Raw genomic sequence first — 22,580 nt, 5'->3', positions numbered from 1 at the left:
ATAGTTATATATATAGTATAGTTATATATATAGTATAGTTATATATATATAGTATAGTTCTCAAACAGGTTTCTGCTCGACAGCAACGAGCCGATATATAGTATAGTTATATATATAGTATAGTTCTAGATATATAGTATAGTTATATATATAGTATAGTTATATATATATAGTATAGTTCTCAAACAGGTTTCTGCTCGACAGCAACGAGCCGATATATAGTATAGTTATATATATAGTATAGTTATATATAGTATAGTTATATATAGTATAGTTATATATATAGTATAGTTATATATAGTATAGTTCTATATATAGTATAGTTATATATATAGTATAGTTCTCAAACAGGTTTCTGCTCGACAGCAACGAGCCGATATATAGTATAGTTATATATATAGTATAGTTATATATAGTATAGTTATATATAGTATAGTTATATATATAGTATAGTTATATATATAGTATAGTTCTAGATATATAGTATAGTTCTAGATATATAGTATAGTTCTCAAACAGGTTTCTGCTCGACAGCAACGAGCCGATATATAGTATAGTTCTCAAACAGGTTTCTGCTCGACAGCAACGAGCCGATATATAGTATAGTTATATATATAGTATAGTTATATATAGTATAGTTATATATAGTATAGTTATATATATAGTATAGTTATATATATAGTATAGTTCTAGATATATAGTATAGTTCTAGATATATAGTATAGTTCTCAAACAGGTTTCTGCTCGACAGCAACGAGCCGATATATAGTATAGTTCTCAAACAGGTTTCTGCTCGACAGCAACGAGCCGATATATAGTATAGTTCTCAAACAGGTTTCTGCTCGACAGCAACGAGCCGATATCTATTATACAATTGAAAAGGTGTGCCCAAAACGCTGTGCGCCGCACAGGAACAAAAGGCACCAGCTACTACGTCACTCCAAGAGTGTCTGACACACTGCAACACACACTGCAATAACCCACTAAACACACTAACACGTCACAGACTTACCCTCCGCGTCGACCCATGGCTATCTCCTCATGTCGCGCAGCACGCCCACACTCAACACCAGCCGCGTAAAAATTGTCATCGCACTGCCACTAGAGCCGGCTCCCGTCCAGACTCACAAACAATATCAATATCAATAATAAACACAAACACGCCACAAGCACCGACACCCCCGCCTAATTTGTTGCCACGTCTATGAAAACAAGCACAGAAACAATGCCATTCAACAGCTACTTACACACACTACCACTCGCTTACAATACGCGGACCTGGCAACACTACATCCCCTCTCCCATTTGCTCAAAGCCAACCACGTGACCCACGACAGCTTTTATGTTTCTGCAACACCGGAAGTTACACGCTACACACACACACATTAGAAGAACAACACGAACACAACACTACACACTCACACACACACACACACACGGGCCACTGTTGCCAGGTCTATGAAAACTGGCCCAGAAACAAGCAAACAGACCCAGAAACAAAGCCTTTCACCACGCTACTTACACACACTACAACTCGCTTACAATTCACGACCCTGGCAACATTGTTCCCCGTCTTCCACAACACACACAGTCCCACACAGACACACACACACTGATTCGGACTTGGATGGACAGCGGCGCGATTACATAAATACACCGTTTAATTCATGCAAACACGACAATTGCACCACCAGTTTCATTAATGTAACCACGACAATTGCGCGACCCGTTTAATTCATGGAAACATGACAACTGCGACGCACCGAGGCGCATGGATTCTGTGTGTGTGTGTGCGTGCGGGGTGCCTCTGAATTGGAGTGTTTATGTCAGTCAGCGATGCGATCCGTTGTTATTCAGCCAGGAAAACAATCTAAACATTATATACTAACGTCAGCTTCGGGCAGATTAACACACACAAGCGCTATTAGTTGAGTTTTCTTATTGAAGTGCCTCTGAATTGCAACGGTGTGTTTATGTCAGTCAGCGATGCCATCCGTACCAGCACCATATGCACGGACTGGAGAGAGGCGAAGTGTTTCTCTCCCTTCGGCTCATGTAGCCCTCATTGGAACTACAAATATTGTTCCCGAACAAACAATGTGGGGTCACTGCAATCCGCAATCCAAAATATTGTAGCCCTACTATAATGCAGTCAAGGTCCCCCAAAAAATATACTACAGTATCTTCTGCTCCATTCTCAACAGCTTTTGGTTTCCAAAAACAGTAATTTATTGTAAGCAAACAAAAACAGTAAACAGCAGTTTCATGTCTGCTTATTTTCATTTACATTAATTTCCTTTGATGTGAAAATACAACAAATAATAATAATACCCATCCGTTACTACATGTCAAGGGCACAATACTGGAGTGGAGTCTGTCAAATCCCGCTATTTCCTTCTTCCCATTGCGCTGCCAACGGAACTAGGACTCGCCGCCCGAAGGGCGGCGAAATTCTAGTATAGTATAGTTCTCAAACAGGTTTCTGCTCGACAGCAACGAGCCGATATATAGTATAGTTCTCAAACAGGTTTCTGCTCGACAGCAACGAGCCGATATATAGTATAGTTATATATATAGTATAGTTATATATAGTATAGTTATATATAGTATAGTTATATATATAGTATAGTTATATATAGTATAGTTCTATATATAGTATAGTTATATATATATAGTATAGTTCTATATATAGTATAGTTATATATATAGTATAGTTATATATAGTATAGTTATATATAGTATAGTTATATATATAGTATAGTTATATATAGTATAGTTCTATATATAGTATAGTTATATATATATATAGTATAGTTCTCAAACAGGTTTCTGCTCGACAGCAACGAGCCGATATATAGTATAGTTATATATATAGTATAGTTATATATATAGTATAGTTCTATATATAGTATAGTTCTATATATAGTATAGTTATATATATAGTATAGTTCTATATATAGTATAGTTCTATATATAGTATAGTTCTATATATAGTATAGTTATATATATAGTATAGTTATATATATAGTATAGTTATATATATAGTATAGTTCTCAAACATTTTCATGTCAAGGACCCCCAAAAATATATGCAATTGCCCGTCGAGCCCCTTCTGAAAATATGTTGCTCCAGAGACCCCCCCCCCCCCCCCAGCAGCAAAGATTTGAGTTAAAAAAAACGTTTAAAAAAATATCAGACCTACAAGCTCATAGCGCGGCACCGGGTGCCGCGCTATGAGCTTGTAGAGCTGATATTTTTCAGTAGCTAAAGTCATAACATAATGCTTAAAAACACCGAAAGGGGTTCCCGCCCAAGAATGGGTTAATGAATGTTACTTTTCACTTGACTACACACAGCTCATTGGAAGGAAGGAGAAGAAGAAGCGAGCGCTCAGTTGAGTCGTTCAAAGTATAATAACATATCGGGTGCACGGTTCTGGTAGAAAAGAATGCCAGCAGTACTCACATTGTATCCAACACACACACACACACACACACACACACACACACACACACACACACACACACACGCACACGGAACGCTTGGTCCCGGAGGCCTTCCTCAGCGTAAATCTGAACAATAAAGGTGTCACTTATCCTCCTTTTTCATATAGCCCATAAGTCTTTGCATTTGTGTGTGCATAAGTTCCTCTTTGAAAAAGGAAGGGATGTCCGCACACTGAATTGTAGCTCCCAGGAAGATTTATTTATTTGTTTGTTACAACGTTTCGACCTCTGTGGGTCTTCGTCAGGTATGAGTTCCTCATTCTCTTGCAAAACTGTCAACACATGGGGGTCGGCGGCCAATTCTGGGGGTCCTTGACATGAAACAGGTTGAGCACCACTGACATAGAAACGTATAGGTTTTTCAGAAAACTGTTAGGATTTAGAAGCCTTTTTTTTTTTAATCGTCTTCAGGTCAAAATGGTCTAAATGTGTTACGTTGGTTAACCCATTCTTGGGCGGGAACCCCTTTTGGTGTTTCAAGCATTATGTTATACTTTAGCTATTGAAAAATAGCAGATCTACAAGCTCATAGCGCGCCACCGAGTAACGCGCTACGAGCTTGTAGGTCTGCTATTTTTGAAAAATCGTAAAAATGCGGCACTGATCTTTGCTTCTGAGGGGTTCCTAGAATAACATATTTTCAGATGGGGGGTCGGGTGGCATATAATTTTTGGGGTCCTTGACATGAAATATTGAGCACCACTGATATAGAAACATGAGGTTTTTCAGAAAACTGTCAGGATTTAGAAGACATTTTTTAAATTTCAGTCAGGCCTAAATGGGTTAAAGGCATAACAGAAGGAACACACGATGGTTCTCTCCTCCACCTCCATCCTCTCCTCCTGCTCCTCCTCCTCCTCCATCCTCTCCTCCTGCTCCTCCATCCTCTCCTCCTGCTCCTCCTCCTCCTCCATCCTCTCCTCCTGCTCCTCCATCCTCTCCTCCTGCTCCTCCTCCTCCTCCTCCTCCATCCTCTCCTCCTGCTCCTCATCCACCTCCATCCTCTCCTCCTGCTCCTCATCCACCTCCATCCTCTCCTCCTGCTCCTGCTCCTGTCATATAAGTCTCTTGAATAGTTTTCACTTAGTTTTTGTCATGAGATTTTAGTCGACTAAAATGTATTTTGGCGGGCCTTGATGCCGTTGTAATGGCAGATTTTACACTTGCTGAAAATAGCAGATCTACACATTCACTACTCGTCGCGCTGCGACGAGTTGTGAATGTGTAGATCTGTTATTTGCTGCATGCAACCAAGTGTAAAATGACTTATACTGGATCTCTTGTCCACTAGTCCCTTCCTAGCATTTTAGTCTAGTTTTTATTTGTTGATGAAATTGTCAGTATATATTTAGTCTTAGTTTTAGTCATCATAGCTTAGTTTTCATTTAGTTTTCCTCAGTGGAAAAAGGTAGTCGACGGACATCCCCCTAGTACCCCCCCTACACATTCACTAGATCCTATATGACCCACTGTATGGCAGCACCCCTAGTACCCCCCTACACATTCAGTAGATCCTATATGACCCACTGTATGGCAGCCCCCCTAGTACCCCCCCCCCCCTACACATTCAGTAGATCCTATATGACCCACTGTATGGCAGCACCCCTAGTACCCCCCCTACACATTCACTAGATCCTATATGACCCACTGTATGGCAGCCCCCCTAGTACCCCCCCCCCCTACACATTCACTAGATCCTATATGACCCACTGTATGGCAGCCCCCTAGTACCCCCCCCTACACATTCACTAGATCCTATATGACCCACTGTATGGCAGCCCCCCTAGTACCCCCCCTACACATTCACTAGATCCTATATGACCCACTGTATGGCAGCCCCCCTAGTACCCCCCCCCCCCCCCTACACATTCACTAGATCCTATATGACCCACTGTATGGCAGCCCCCCTAGTACCCCCCCCTACACATTCACTAGATCCTATATGACCCACTGTATGGCAGCCCCCCTAGTACCCCCCCTACACATTCACTAGATCCTATATGACCCACCGTATGGCAGCCCCCTAGTACCCCCCCCTACACATTCACTAGATCCTATATGACCCACTGTATGGCAGCCCCCTAGTACCCCCCCCCCCTACACATTCAGTAGATCCTATATGACCCACCGTATGGCAGCCCCCCTAGTACCCCCCCCCCATACACATTCACTAGATCCTATATGACCCACTGTATGGCAGCCCCCTAGTACCCCCCCCCCCTACACATTCACTAGATCCTATATGACCCACTGTATGGCAGCCCCCCTAGTACCCCCCCCCCCCTACACATTCACTAGATCCTATATGACCCACTGTATGGCAGCACCCCTAGTACCCCCCCCCCCCCCCCCTACACATTCACTAGATCCTATATGACCCACTGTATGGCAGCACCCCTAGTACCCCCCCTACACATTCAGTAGATCCTATATGACCCACTGTATGGCAGCACCCCTAGTACCCCCCCCCCTACACATTCACTAGATCCTATATGACCCACTGTATGGCAGCACCCCTAGTACCCCCCCCCCCCCCTACACATTCACTAGATCCTATATGACCCACTGTATGGCAGCCCCCTAGTACCCCCCCTACACATTCAGTAGATCCTATATGACCCACTGTATGGCAGCCCCCCTAGTACCCCCCCTACACATTCACTAGATCCTATATGACCCACTGTATGGCAGCCCCCTAGTACCCCCCCTACACATTCACTAGATCCTATATGACCCACTGTATGGCAGCCCCCCTAGTACCCCCCATACACATTCAGTAGATCCTATATGACCCACTGTATGGCAGCCCCCTAGTACCCCCCCCCCCCCTACACATTCACTAGATCCTATATGACCCACTGTATGGCAGCCCCCCTAGTACCCCCCCCCTACACATTCACTAGATCCTATATGACCCACTGTATGGCAGCCCCCCTAGTACCCCCCATACACATTCAGTAGATCCTATATGACCCACTGTATGGCAGCCCCCCTAGTACCCCCCCCCCCCCCCTACACATTCACTAGATCCTATATGACCCACTGTATGGCAGCCCCCCTAGTACCCCCCCCCCCCCCTACACATTCACTAGATCCTATATGACCCACTGTATGGCAGCCCCCCTAGTACCCCCCCCCCCCCCTACACATTCACTAGATCCTATATGACCCACTGTATGGCAGCCCCCCTAGTACCCCCCCTACACATTCAGTAGATCCTATATGACCCACTGTATGGCAGCCCCCTAGTACCCCCCCCCCCCCCCTACACATTCACTAGATCCTATATGACCCACTGTATGGCAGCCCCCTAGTACCCCCCCCCCCCCTACACATTCACTAGATCCTATATGACCCACTGTATGGCAGCCCCCTAGTACCCCCCCCCCCCCCTACACATTCACTAGATCCTATATGACCCACTGTATGGCAGCCCCCTAGTACCCCCCCCCCCCATACACATTCACTAGATCCTATATGACCCACTGTATGGCAGCCCCCCTAGTACCCCCCCCCCCCTACACATTCACTAGATCCTATATGACCCACTGTATGGCAGCCCCCCTAGTACCCCCCCTACACATTCACTAGATCCTATATGACCCACTGTATGGCAGCCCCCCTAGTACCCCCCCTACACATTCAGTAGATCCTATATGACCCACTGTATGGTAGCCCCTTAGTACCCCCCCCCCCCCCCCATACACATTCACTAGATCCTATATGACCCACTGTATGGCAGCCCCCCTAGTACCCCCCCTACACATTCACTAGATCCTATATGACCCACTGTATGGCAGCCCCCCTAGTACCCCCCCCCCCCCCCTACACATTCACTAGATCCTATATGACCCACTGTATGGCAGCCCCCCTAGTACCCCCCCTACACATTCACTAGATCCTATATGACCCACTGTATGGCAGCCCCCCTAGTACCCCCCTACACATTCAGTAGATCCTATATGACCCACTGTATGGCAGCCCCCCTAGTACCCCCCCCCCCTACACATTCACTAGATCCTATATGACCCACTGTATGGCAGCCCCCCTAGTACCCCCCATACACATTCAGTAGATCCTATATGACCCACCGTATGGCAGCCCCCTAGTACCCCCCCCTACACATTCACTAGATCCTATATGACCCACTGTATGGCAGCGCCCCTAGTACCCCCCCTACACATTCACTAGATCCTATATGACCCACTGTATGGCAGCGCCCTAGTACCCCCCCTACACATTCACTAGATCCTATATGACCCACTGTATGGCAGCCCCCCTAGTACCCCCCACCCCCTACACATTCACTAGATCCTATATGACCCACTGTATGGCAGCCCCCCTAGTACCCCCCCCCCTACACATTCACTAGATCCTATATGACCCACTGTATGGCAGCACCCCTGGTAACCCCCCCCCCCCCCCCCTACACATTCAGTAGATCCTATATGACCCACTGTATGGCAGCCCCCCTGGTAACCCCCCCCCCCCCCCCCCCCCTACACATTCACTAGATCCTATATGACCCACTGTATGGCAGCCCCCCTAGTACCCCCCCCTACACATTCAGTAGATCCTATATGACCCACTGTATGGCAGCCCCCTTAGTACCCCCCCTACACATTCACTAGATCCTATATGACCCACTGTATGGCAGCCCCCCTAGTACCCCCCCCCCCCCCCCCCCCCCCCCTACACATTCACTAGATCCTATATGACCCACTGTATGGCAGCCCCCCTAGTACCCCCCCTACACATTCACTAGATCCTATATGACCCACTGTATGGCAGCCCCCCTAGTATCCGTAGTATCCCCCCTTCACATTCAGTAGATCCCGTGACATATTGAGCCTATATGACCCACTGTATGGCAGCCCCCCTAGTATCCCCCCTTCATATTCAGTAGATCCCGTGATCTTTTGTGGCCAGATGTAATTTCCTGGGGGGTAGTCCACTGATGGATACATCAGATACATAGTACCCCCCCCTACACATTCACTAGATCCTATATGACACACTGTATGGCAGCCCCCCTAGTACCCCCCCCCCTACACATTCACTAGATCCTATATGACACACTGTATGGCAGCCCCCCTAGTACCCCCCCTACACATTCACTAGATCCCATATGACCCACTGTATGGCAGCCCCCCTAGTACCCCCCCCCCCCCCTACACATTCAGTAGATCCTATATGACCCACTGTATGGCAGCACCCCTATTACCCCCCCTACACATTCACTAGATCCTATATGACCCACTGTATGGCAGCACCCCTATTACCCCCCCTACACATTCACTAGATCCTATATGACCCACTGTATGGCAGCCCCCCTAGTACCCCCCCCTACACATTCACTAGATCCTATATGACCCACTGTATGGCAGCCCCCCTAGTACCCCCCACCCCCTACACATTCACTAGATCCTATATGACCCACTGTATGGCAGCCCCCCTAGTACCCCCCCCCCTACACATTCACTAGATCCTATATGACCCACTGTATGGCAGCACCCCTGGTAACCCCCCCCCCCCCCCCCTACACATTCAGTAGATCCTATATGACCCACTGTATGGCAGCCCCCCTGGTAACCCCCCCCCCCCCCCCCCCTACACATTCACTAGATCCTATATGACCCACTGTATGGCAGCCCCCCTAGTACCCCCCCCCTACACATTCAGTAGATCCTATATGACCCACTGTATGGCAGCCCCCTTAGTACCCCCCCTACACATTCACTAGATCCTATATGACCCACTGTATGGCAGCCCCCCTAGTACCCCCCCCCCCCCCCCCCCCCCCTACACATTCACTAGATCCTATATGACCCACTGTATGGCAGCCCCCATAGTACCCCCCCCTACACATTCACTAGATCCTATATGACCCACTGTATGGCAGCCCCCCTAGTACCCCCCCTACACATTCACTAGATCCTATATGACCCATTGTATGGCAGCGCCCCTAGTACCCCCCCTACACATTCACTAGATCCTATATGACCCACTGTATGGCAGCCCCCCTAGTACCCCCCTACACATTCACTAGATCCTATATGACCCACTGTATGGCAGCGCCCCTAGTACCCCCCCTACACATTCACTAGATCCTATATGACCCACTGTATGGCAGCCCCCCTAGTACCCCCCTACACATTCACTAGATCCTATATGACCCACTGTATGGCAGCCCCCCTAGTACCCCCCCCCCCCCTACACATTCACTAGATCCTATATGACCCACTGTATGGCAGCCCCCCTAGTACCCCCCCTACACATTCACTAGATCCTATATGACCCACTGTATGGCAGCACCCCTAGTACCCCCCCATACACATTCACTAGATCCTATATGACCCACTGTATGGCAGCCCCCCTAGTACCCCCCCCTACACATTCACTAGATCCTATATGACCCACTGTATGGCAGCACCCCTAGTACCCCCCCATACACATTCACTAGATCCTATATGACCCACTGTATGGCAGCCCCCCTAGTACCCCCCCCTACACATTCACTAGATCCTATACGACCCACTGTATGGCAGCACCCCTAGTACCCCCCCATACACATTCACTAGATCCTATATGACCCACTGTATGGCAGCACCCCTAGTACCCCCCCATACACATTCACTAGATCCTATATGACCCACTGTATGGCAGCGCCCTAGTATCCGTAGTATCCCCCTTCACATTCAGTAGATCCCGTGACATATTGAGCCTATATGACCCACTGTATGGCAGCCCCCCCTAGTATCCCCCCTTCATATTCAGTAGATCCTATATGACCCACTGTATGGCAGCCCCCCTAGTACCCCCCCCCTACACATTCACTAGATCCTATATGACCCACTGTATGGCAGCCCCCCTAGTATCCGTAGTATCCCCCCTTCACATTCAGTAGATCCCGTGACATATTGAGCCTATATTACCCACTGTATGGCAGCCCCCCCTAGTATCCCCCCTTCATATTCAGTAGATCCCGTGATCTTTTGTGGCCAGATGTAATTTCCCGGGGGGTAGTCCACTGATGGATACATGACGTTTCCTGGGATATGTAGTCCACTGATGCATACATGACGTTTCCTGGGATATGTAGTCCACTGATGCATACATGACGTTTCCTGGGATATGTAGTCCACTGATGCATACATGACGTTTCCTGGGATATGTAGTCCACTGATGCATACATGACGTTTCCTGCGCAAATCAGTTTTGTTATGCATGATGTTTGTCGTGTGACATCAGACCAGAGCTCCTGTCATGATGTTTGTGTCGTGTGACATCAGACCAGAGCTCCTGTGTGACATCAGACCAGAGCTCCTGTCATGATGTTTGTGTCGTGTGACATCAGACCAGAGCTCCTGTGTGACATCAGACCAGAGCTCCTGTCATGATGTTTGTGTCGTGTGACATCAGACCAGAGCTCCTGTGTGACATCAGACCAGAGCTCCTGTCATGATGTTTGTGTCGTGTGACATCAGACCAGAGCTCCTGTGTGACATCAGACCAGAGCTCCTGTCAGCAAGATTAAGATGTCGAAGGGTCTTCACAGGCACAACGAGACGAGGGATATAATAGAGAGATATAACAAGAGATGAATGGGGAGAAGAAAAGTGACAGAGAATATATGGACAAGATATTTGAGCCACCAAGAGACTCTGTCCAATTAACAGCCCGTGTAGCAGCAGCTTCGACGATGGACCGATCTTCCAAAACTCAGGTCTCCTGTTCTGATTGTCCGTACGCCTTCACATCACAGGTCGTCCTCCATGAACCCAGGAAGAGAAGTCACAACGACCTCTACTGTCAGATCCCCTCATCTTCTCGTCAGAAAAGTGTCAGCTCTCTAACCAGAGAACCAGATGCCCTCTACTTCCCCTCAGATAATCTGAGGACACACCAGCGTATCCACACCGGAGAAAAACCCTACATTTGTAAACGGTGCCACAAGAGCTTCAGTCATTTAACCAACCTGGCCACTCACCTGGTACCCACACTGGGGAAAAACCTTTCCATTGTAACAAATGTGGAAAGAGTTTCAGTCAGTTAACCAACCTGGCCACTCACCAGCGTACCCACACCGGAGAAAAACCCTACATTTGTAAACGGTGCCACAAGAGCTTCAGTCATTTAACCAACCTGGCCACTCACCTGGTACCCACACTGGGGAAAAACCTTTCCATTGTAACAAATGTGGAAAGAGTTTCAGTGAGTTGGGTGCCTTGAATAAACACCACCGTCTCCACACTGGGGAAAAACCTTTCCATTGTAACAAATGTGGAAAGAGTTTCAGTGAGTTGGCTGCCTTGAATAAACACCACCGTCTCCACACTGGAGAAAAGCCCTTCCACTGTAAACAATGTGGCAAGAGTTTCATTCAGCCAGGTAACCTGAAGAGACACCAGCGTGTCCACACTGGAGAAACACCCTCGTAGTGTAAACAGTGTGACATGAGCTTCTGTCAGCTAGATGCTCTGAAGACACACAGGCTTCTCCTAACCTCCACAATTCAGTCCACCATCAGATGGTTGCTGAAAAAAAACAAAACTAGAGACTGTAAAACAGATGGACGAAGGGAACGGCATCATCACCTGCACTAGCGTAGTCCAATCACATCATCACCTGCACTAGCGTAGTCCAATCACATCATCACCTGCACTAGCGTAGTCCAATCACATCATCACCTGCACTAGCGTAGTCCAATCACATCATCGTCTGCACTAGCGTAGTCCAATCACATCATCGCCTGCACTAGCGTAGTCCAATCACATCATCGCCTGCACTAGCGTAGTCCAATCACATCATCGCCTGCACTAGCGTAGTCCAATCACATCATCGCCTGCACTAGCGTAGTCCAATCACATCATCGCCTGCACTAGCGTAGTCCAATCACATCATCGCCTGCACTAGCGTAGTCCAATCACATCATCGCCTGCACTAGCGTAGTCCAATCACATCATCACCTGCACTAGCGTAGTCCAATCACATCATCACCTATCAATAAAAATAATAAGCATAAAATTCCAAAGTTAATGCACCGCACTTTGGGATTTTATGCTTATTCTTTTCATTGATAGGTTTTTAAATATACACTGCTGGTCCTGAGTACGGTTTTCGTTTTGCATGTGCAAACATGTGAAATGACAAATAAAGTGAACCTTATCTTACTTCTACGGAGATGAGAACAACCAAAGACAACCACGGTTTTATTGTAATACTTAGATGAGGAGATGAGACAATTTTGTCATACTGGGATGTTATTTATTAATATATGTTGTGATTCATTTATTTTAACATTTTAGATATTTTATTTGTTATTTTTTTCTTCGGTTTGCTAAATGAGCAAATTATGAAGATGTTTTGGAAATATTTTCAGTATACAGTGACCGAATGTGTCACAAGCATGGCGTCAGGAGACATTGTTCAGTAAAGCTGAAAGAAATGAGTTAAGCAAGACCAGAAATACTACGTTTCAGAGCTCAAATCAACATGTAAATATGAAATAAAAGAGCTAGCTGTGTGCCATTCAAATGGTGAATTATCTTTAAGGTTTTTAAACGTATTATTATTTCTTCCTTCTTTTCAAATTGTACGTGTGGCGAATTATGAATCATATAGCATATTCATAACTACATGGTTAGTCATAATTGTCTCCACCAGGCCGAAGGCATGGGGAGAGAGTATGTTTTGCACTCCGTCCGTCCGTCCGTGTGTCCGTCCGTGTGTCCGTCCGTCCGTCCGTGAACAGCTAATCTCCGGCACCGTTAACCCGGTCGATGCCAAATTTTGCACACACACTCCCTGGATGTCAACGATGAACCTCTGCCCCAAATTTTCCAGAACGGCCTGTTATAGCGCCACCAGGAGGCCGACTTTGGAAAAACATTTTTTTTATATTACTCCTCCAGATTCTGTCCAAAAATCCCGCAAATCGTTACACACTATCTCTATAGAGCGTCGCAGTCCCGCCCCTTACCATGGACCAGGAAATGAATCCCAATGCATTTTTCCCATAGACATTTCGTAAAGTATTTATTTAAAGACCTTTTAAGCGTCGTACGAAGCCAACTCGAGTCGTGACAAATCATGACAACACACACAATATTTTGGACCAAACAAATAATTACATAGAAGAAAAACAACAAAAAAAGTGTTGTAACCTGCTGTTTTTTTCTTCTTTCTAATTATTTTTTCGGACCCAAAAATGTTGTTTGTTGTCATGATTTGTCACGACTCGAGTTGGCTTTGTTAAACGTCTTTAAATAAAAGAATAAAAGTCTTTAAATAAATACTTTCTGAAATGTCTATGAGGAAAATGAACGGAGAATCATTTCCTGGTCCATGGTAGAGGGCGGGACTGCGACGCTCTATAGTCATGTGCTCAAGACGGATCTGTCCGATATTTCATATTCCATCCTAATTGGCTAACATTGGCTTTCAAAGTTTGCAGGATTGTCCCTTTTGAAACAAAATGCCTCAAATCATGAACGCAGCGTGCAATTTACATGAAATCTTTCACAGACTTTCCTACTAGACTGAGGAATATATCCCACCCATTTCACATTGGCCTGTTATAGCGCCACCAACAGGTGGATTTTTGCAAAACACATTTGTGGAAAAAAATGCCTCAAATCATCCAATTGCCATCAATGGTGTAAGAACAAATGGCACCCTTTTCACCTTGGCCTATTATAGCACCACCAGGAGGCCACAACCTGACCTGGCCTGGTGGAGACCTGTGCCCCGAGTCTATTTGCATATCAATTGTTCCACAAGCAGGAAGACAATCTATGGCTGAGAGACAGACATTCCAAATGGTAGGGTTTACTGTACCATTTGACTTCCCAAGATAATTCTTGGGAAGTGATGTTTGATCTGATATTATCTTTAGGGTTTGTTTGAACATCTTTTATCACTCAGGAAGACCACCTGGGCCATTATTTAGGGTAGGAGGCTATAGTTTGTCTCTATTACTACAGTGTCTGTCACAGTGGGGGTCTTTGACTTCCCCTGACACACACACACACACACACACACACACACACACACACACACACACACAGGGACAAGGTGACACCCACGTGATGTATAAGATGGGACACAGTTAGAATCAGGAGTTAGAATTGAGGGAAACTGGTAGCCACCAGGCTCTCTGTCTGGGATCGAAGGCCTCAAAATGCTGTATGGAATTGATGCTTGTAACTTGATGTAACTATGGGAGCTGCCTTGATTGAATAAAAGAAGGACTTGGCTTGCCTGGGAATCGCAACTCATTTTGTGCTATATTAGGAAAATAAGGAGAGAATCCACGGACCCCTGTGAAGGAAAGTTACGACATACGCAATACACTTTTTGCTGCTACTCATATCCTCCCCTACCCCCCCCCCCCCACACACACACACACACACACACACACACACACACACACACACACACACACAACTCCGTACAAAATTAGTCTTGTCATAAAGACATAATATGTCTTTGTCACTGATATTATCAGCCTGATTGTTCATATTTTGTTCCAACTGCATGGGTATGACTTGAGTGACTTCCTGGGTAGGCAACCCGGCCTGGCGGAGACATGCACTCCAAGGACTGAAAAACCTCTCTCTCTCTCTCAGGTCGTGGGGTCAGACGGGGACGGTAACGGCGTTGACGGTCGTCCCAAACCGGCCGAGTCTCACAGCATCGCCACCCAGACCAGCCCGCCCCCGTCGGCCGCTGCAGCCTTCTTCATCAGGTTGGCAACATCGTCTTGGTTACATGTGTCTCTACATCAGGTTGGCAACATCGTCTTGGTTACATGTGTCTCTACATCAGGTTGGCAACATCGTCTTGGTTACATGTGTCTCTACATCAGGTTGGCAACATCCTCTTGGTTACATGTGTCTCTACATCAGGTTGGCAACATCCTCTTCATTACATGTGTCTCTACATCAGGTTGGCAACATCCTCTTTGTTACATGTGTCTCTACATCAGGTTGGCAACATCCTCTTGGTTACATGTGTCTCTACATCAGGTTGGCAACATCCTCTTGGTTACATGTGTCTCTACATCAGGTTGGCAACATCCTCTTGGTTACATGTGTCTCTACATCAGGTTGGCAACATCCTCTTGGTTACATGTGTCTCTACATCAGGTTGGCAACATCCTCTTTGTTACATGTGTCTCTACATCAGGTTGGCAACATCCTCTTGGTTACATGTGTCTCTACATCAGGTTGGCAACATCCTCTTGGTTACATGTGTCTCTTCATCAGGTTGGCAACATCGTCTTGGTTACATGTGTCTCTACATCAGGTTGGCAACATCCTCTTTGTTACATGTGTCTCTACATCAGGTTGGCAACATCCTCTTGGTTACATGTGTCTCTACATCAGGTTGGCAACATCCTCTTGGTTACATGTGTCTCTACATCAGGTTGGCAACATCCTCTTGGTTACATGTGTCTCTACATCAGGTTGGCAACATCCTCTTGGTTACATGTGTCTCTACATCAGGTTGGCAACATCCTCTTCATTACATGTGTCTCTACATCAGGTTGGCAACATCCTCTTCATTACATGTGTCTCTACATCAGGTTGGCAACATCCTCTTCATTACATGTGTCTCTACATCAGGTTGGCAACATCCTCTTGGTTACATGTGTCTCTACATCAGGTTGGCAACATCCTCTTGGTTACATGTGTCTCTACATCAGGTTGGCAACATCCTCTTCGTGACATGTGTCTCTACATCAGGTTGGCAACATCCTCTTGGTTACATGTGTCTCTACATCAGGTTGGCAACATCCTCTTGGTTACATGTGTCTCTACATCAGGTTGGCAACATCCTCTTCATTACATGTGTCTCTACATCAGGTTGGCAACATCCTCTTGGTTACATGTGTCTCTACATCAGGTTGGCAACATCCTCTTCATTACATGTGTCTCTACATCAGGTTGGCAACATCCTCTTTGTTACATGTTGCCCAATCCTCGGTGTTGCACAACAGTGACACGTCATCGAAAATGTTCCCTGCCTTTTTAGCGGACGACAACGAAAATCTTAAAATGTTCATAACTCACAATCTAAATCATCCCGTCTAATTATGAAAAAAGATCCTGTGTTAGACGGCGCTCCGCGGTCCAGTCGCTAGTCGCGATAGATTTATTCTTACCTCCCGTTGTTCTCAATCGACTCTAGAGTGGTGTGGCTATTGTTAGCTGCTACACAGACATTCACAACAACTTCCGGTCCGCCGGTAAAAGTGTAAACGATGGGCACATTTTATTAATGGATTAAATAGGCCCGGGACCTCAAGGTGTTAACCGGGGAGCCGCAGGCCCAAAATTGGACAGGACCTGTGATGTCATGCCGTACTTTTTATTTGTGTTTTTTCTATTAATTTGGTCATTAAGGTCCACAGAACGAGAGGCCTGCTCTGGGCATTAAGGTCCACAGAATGAGAGGCCTGCTCTGGTCATTAAGGTCCACAGAACGAGAGGTCTGCTCTGGTCATTAAGGTCCACAGAATGAGAGGCCTGCTCTGGTCATTAAGGTAGCAGTCAATTTATATTGGGGAGTCGGGAGGGGACGGGGCGGGGGTCCCGATACATTGCCAAAGCATTTCCGGGGGTCCCCGGCCAAAAACGTTGAGAACCCCTGCTCTAGAATGTGAATCCTGAGAAGCAACACGTTTTGGACATACAAGGTTTCCACTGGACACACACTGGTCTGATTAACCCATTTTGACCTGAGATCAGATTCTAAAAATGTCTTCTACATCCTGATAGTTTTCTGAAAAAGCTATGTATTATACGTCAGTCGTTCTTCGATTTTTCAAAAATAGCAGACCGCTATGAGCTTGTAGATCTGCTATTTTTCAATAGCTAAAGCATAACATAATGCTAACACCAAAAGGGGTTCCCGCGCAAAATGGGTTAAGATTCATGCGACGCAACTCACTTTGAAATGAAAGAGAAAGACCCGCATTACTGCTGAGAATGCATGCATGCGTGCATGTGTGCTTGAGAGAGAGAGAGTGTGTGTGACTGTGTGTGTGTGTGTGTGTGTGTGTGTGTGTGTGTGTGTGTGTGTGTGTGTGTGTGTGTGTGTGTGTGTGTGTGTGTGTGTGTGTGTGTGTGTGTGTGTGTGTGTGTGTGTGTGTGTGTGCGCGCGCGTACACAGATACTCGCATGTACCTATACTATATAATGCACACGTAAGTGTGTGTGTGTGTGTGTGTGTGTGTGTGTGTGTGTGTGTGTGTGTGTGTGTGTGTGTGTGTGTGCGCGTGTGTGTGTGTGTGTGTGTGAGCATGCATGTATGCACCGGTATGTGTTTACAGAGTGTGTAATTGCGTATGTGCGTGCAAGTGTGAATGTCAGAGCGAGGAGAAAAAAAAAATATATACACAGGTCAGCACAACACGTGCACACGTGCACAGACAAACACTACACATCAACACATTATGGTGGAGAAAGGGTGTCTTATACGAATGGAAACTAATACATTAAAATATAAAACAGCTGAGTGAGGAGAGAGACTATAGTTTCCTGAGCAAGTCACTCAGTAAAATGCTAAACGGTGCATTTATAAAGCGCCTTTATCCAAGGCGCTTTACATAGATTGTGCATTACATTCACCCATTCACACACACACCTTTACATAGATTGTGCATTACATTCACCCATTCACACACACATTCATACACCTTTACATAGATTGTGCATTACATTCACCCATTCACACACACATTCACACACCTTTACATAGATTGTGCATTACATTCACCCATTCACACACACATTCACACACCTTTACATAGATTGTGCATTACATTCACCCATTCACACACACATTCATACACCTTTACATAGATTGTGCATTACATTCACCCATTCACACACACACATTCATACACCTTTACATAGATTGTGCACTACATTCACCCATTCACACACACATTCATACACCTTTACATAGATTGTGCATTACATTCACCCATTCACACACACATTCACACACCTTTACATAGATTGTGCATTACATTCACCCATTCACACACACATTCACACACCTTTACATAGATTGTGCATTACATTCACCCATTCACACACACATTCACACACCTTTACATAGATTGTGCATTACATTCACCCATTCACACACACACATTCATACACCTTTACATAGATTGTGCACTACATTCACCCATTCACACACACATTCATACACCTTTACATAGATTGTGCAATACATTCACCCATTCACACACACATTCACACACCTTTACATAGATTGTGCATTACATTCACCCATTCACACACACATTCACACACCTTTACATAGACTGTGCATTACATTCACCCATTCACACACACATTCACACACCTTTACATAGACTGTGCATTACATTCACCCATTCACACACACATTCACACACCTTTACATAGATTGTGCATTACATTAACCCATTCACACACACATCCATACACCGATGGCGGCGGAAACCATGCAAGGCACCAACCAGCACATCAGGAGCAATTAGGGGTTCAGAGTCTTGCTCAAGGACACTTTCACACTAACTCTGGGGGAGCCCACAGGGTTCGAACTGGCAACCTAGGGTAGGTACCCTCACATGTTCTCTCCGTGTCCCCTAGGGTAGGTACCCTCACATGTTCTCCCCGTGTCCCCTAGGGTAGCTATACCCTCACATGTTCTCTCCGTGTCCCCTAGGGTAGGTACCCTCACATGTTCTCCCCATGTCCCCTAGGGTAGGTATACCCTCACATGTTCTCCCCGTGTCCCCTAGGGTAGTTACCCTCACATGTTCTCCCCGTGTCCCCTAGGGTAGGTACCCTCACATGTTCTCCCCGTGTCCCCTAGGGTAGCTATACCCTCACATGTTTTCTCCGTGTCCCCTAGGGTAGGTACCCTCACATGTTCTCCCCATGTCCCCTAGGGTAGGTATACCCTCACATGTTCTCCCCGTGTCCCCTAGGGTAGGTACCCTCACATGTTCTCTCCGTGTCCCCTAGGGTAGGTACCCTCACATGTTCTCTCCGTGTCCCCTAGGGTGGGTACCCTCACATGTTCTCTCCGTGTCCCCTAGGGTAGGTACCCTCACATGTTCTCTCCGTGTCCCCTAGGGTAGGTACCCTCACATGTTCTCTCCGTGTCCCCTAGGGTAGGTACCCTCACATGTTCTCTCCGTGTCCCCTAGAAAAAGTAAAAAGTGCTTTTGACACAAAACCTCTCAACTCCATTGGACCCTCCAACTGTCTGCTAAAGCAACTAACTCCACCACCTCTCCCCCTCTCATGGAAGTAATTGACAATATATAAAGTCACAACACCAACTTTGATGAGGCTGCATTGCTTTGTTTTAAAAATATAAGGTTTTCTTAATTTCCTGAAAAATGCATATTTTTAATTTCCTGAACAAATTGGAGTTTGGAGTTAAACCCCTTATATATTATCCCTAAACTTCTTTGCCTTTTTTTTTTTCTTTTTTTTACTATTTTGCGAAACATTTTTGAATAGTTTAAATGTCCAGTCTACAAGCTCACAACGTGTCAATGCAGATTGGCTATAGTTGAACTATTCAAAAATGTTTTTCAAAATAGTAAAACAAGGCAAAGAGGTTTAGGCATAAGGGGTTTAGCGGTGAGGAAAATGGAGCCCATGAGGTTTCCTCCGGACAGCAGAGATATATATGTAGATCGGTGTGTCTGTGCTGACAGAGACAGACATGTCTGGGTTCACATTCTCACTGTGACACTGACGGGGTTTCTCCTCTGCAGAGGAGAGAACGAGCCGCGCGCTTCAGACATCAACTCCGCCATAATCCAGGAGACAGGATGGTTGCTTCCTGACAACTGAACGCATCATCTCCGGGGATAAAAAATAGGGAATGCAGCGTGCACGCACGCAACGCACGCACGCACACACGCACGCACACACGCACGCACGCAAGCAACGCACGCACGCACGCACGCACGCACGCACGCAACGCACGTACGCGCACACACACTAGAGGAAGAGAATGTGTGTCAGACATCTTCTCATCCTTGTCAGGAGAAAAACGCTGGGCATCACGGGTGGGTAGAGCAGCCAGAAACTGTAAAACGCTGGGCATCACGGGTGGTAGAGCAGCCAGAAACTGTAAAACGCTGGGCATCACGGGTGGGCAGAGCAGCCAGAAACTGTAAAACGCTGGGCATCACGGGTGGGCAGAGCAGCCAGAAACTGTAAAACGCTGGGCATCACGGGTGGTAGAGCAGCCAGAAACTGTAAAACGCTGGGCATCACGGGTGGGCAGAGCAGCCAGAAACTGTAAAACGCTGGGCATCACGGGTGGGCAGAGCAGCCAGAAACTGTAAAACGCTGGGCATCACGGGTGGGCAGAGCAGCCAGAAACTGTAAAACGCTGGGCATCACGGGTGGGCAGAGCAGCCAGAAACTGTAAAACGCTGGGCATCACGGGTGGTAGAGCAGCCAGAAACTGTAAAACGCTGGGCATCACGGGTGGGTAGAGCAGCCAGAAACTGTAAAACGCTGGGCATCACGGGTGGTAGAGCAGCCAGAAACTGTAAAACGCTGGGCATCACGGGTGGGCAGAGCAGCCAGAAACTGGACTCAGTTAAAGATATAAATATATCTCCCTTTCCCTTCCCTCTGCAGCACTTCTTTTCTCTTCTTTTTCTTTCCTCCATTTAGACCTTTATGTCTTTCATCTTTTTTTCTCTCTTTTGTTGACATTTTGTTGACATTTGTGAAAGACACAAACAAAACTGTTTAACCCGTTCAGGACAGGAACCCCCTTTTGGTGTTTTAAGTTACACTTTAGCTATTTAAAAATAGCAAATCTACAAGCTTGTAGATCTGCTATTTTTTGAAAAATCGTGAAAATCAGAGGGAGAATCTTTCAGAAATGTTTTAACTCAAATCTTTGCTGAAACAACATATTTTCAGACGGGGGTCGGCGGCAAATTACATATAGTTCTTGGGGTCCTTGACATGAATTTCTTTTTAAAACATGTCAAACTAGGGGGTTTTCATGATTCTGAATCCATTCCAAGCATTCGTTTTGCATAAAAAACACTCCTTGGCCTAAAAGCGGCCATAGCCGCACAAAAGGTCAGCACAAAAGTGATGAGGTCAGCACATTTGGGCACATTTTGGCAAGTGGCTATGGCCGAATTTAGGCCAAGGCGTGTTTTTTATGCAAAACGAATGCTTGGAATGGATTCAGAATCATGAAACCCCCTAGTTTGACATGTCACATGCTACTTAAAGTATGATGAAATTTGGGAAATGTTGCCTTATATTGGTTGTCTAAAATTTGGGAAATGTTGCCTTATATTGGTTGTCTACAGTATGGTGTGGTATACAAAAATGGCCATAACCTTTTTTGCGATGTTTCCTCGCAGAGCAGGCCTCTCGTTCTGTGGACCTTAATGACCAGAGCAGGCCTCTCATTCTGTGGAGGAAACCTCATAACTCAGTTTTTTTAGGTTTTTGATTTTTGCTATGGAAGTAATTGACAATATATAAAGTCACACCACCAACTTTGATGATGCTGTATTGCTCTGCTTTAAAAATATATACGGTTTTCTTTATTTCCTGAAAAATGAACATTTTGGAGTTATGAGGTTTCCTCCCGACAGCAGAGATATACTCTCTTATCAAAGGTTTTAGTCTGCAGGTACCGTACTCACTACTCATACACGACTGGTGCAGGTACCGTACTCACTACTCAAACACGACTGGTGCAGATAAATGTTATCTGCACCAGACACACCTTCAACATCGCACGGCAGTCTGCTTTAGACCCATTTATAGTTTTAACCCATTTAGACCTGAGCTCGATTCTACAAAATGTCTTCTAAATCCTACCAGTTCTCTGAAAAACCTATGTTTCTATATGTCGGTGGTGTTCAACCTTTTTCATGTCAAGGACCCCCATGACTATCTGTATTTGGCTAATCTGAAAATATGTAGTTGATCCAGGGACCCCCCAGAAGCAAAGATTTTAGTTAAAAATGCTCTGAAAGAATATATTCAAAGATTTCTGTCACAT

At 45.9% G+C, this 22,580-nt stretch overlaps 1 protein-coding gene across 1 annotated transcript in view; it reads left to right on the top strand.

The window, feature by feature from the left end:
- LOC306940546 (kinesin-like protein KIF26A) overlaps positions 1–22,580 on the top strand; it is a gene marked incomplete at both ends in the record, with an annotated part of 128,181 nt that overhangs the window by 12,211 nt on the left and 93,390 nt on the right. The window contains 3 exons of the mRNA XM_079525643.1: positions 10,953–11,033; positions 11,272–11,499; positions 15,137–15,255. Of these exons, the coding sequence (XP_079381769.1) occupies positions 10,953–11,033; positions 11,272–11,499; positions 15,137–15,255 (428 nt within the window). The remainder of the gene's footprint in view (positions 1–10,952; positions 11,034–11,271; positions 11,500–15,136; positions 15,256–22,580) is intronic.

The sequence above is a fragment of the Electrona antarctica genome, assembly GCF_951216825.1.
Source record: "Electrona antarctica genome assembly, chromosome: 17".
Lineage (NCBI taxonomy): Eukaryota > Metazoa > Chordata > Actinopteri > Myctophiformes > Myctophidae > Electrona > Electrona antarctica.
Note: the sequence above shows the minus strand (reverse complement) of the source record. Positions and strands in the feature narration are given on the sequence as shown.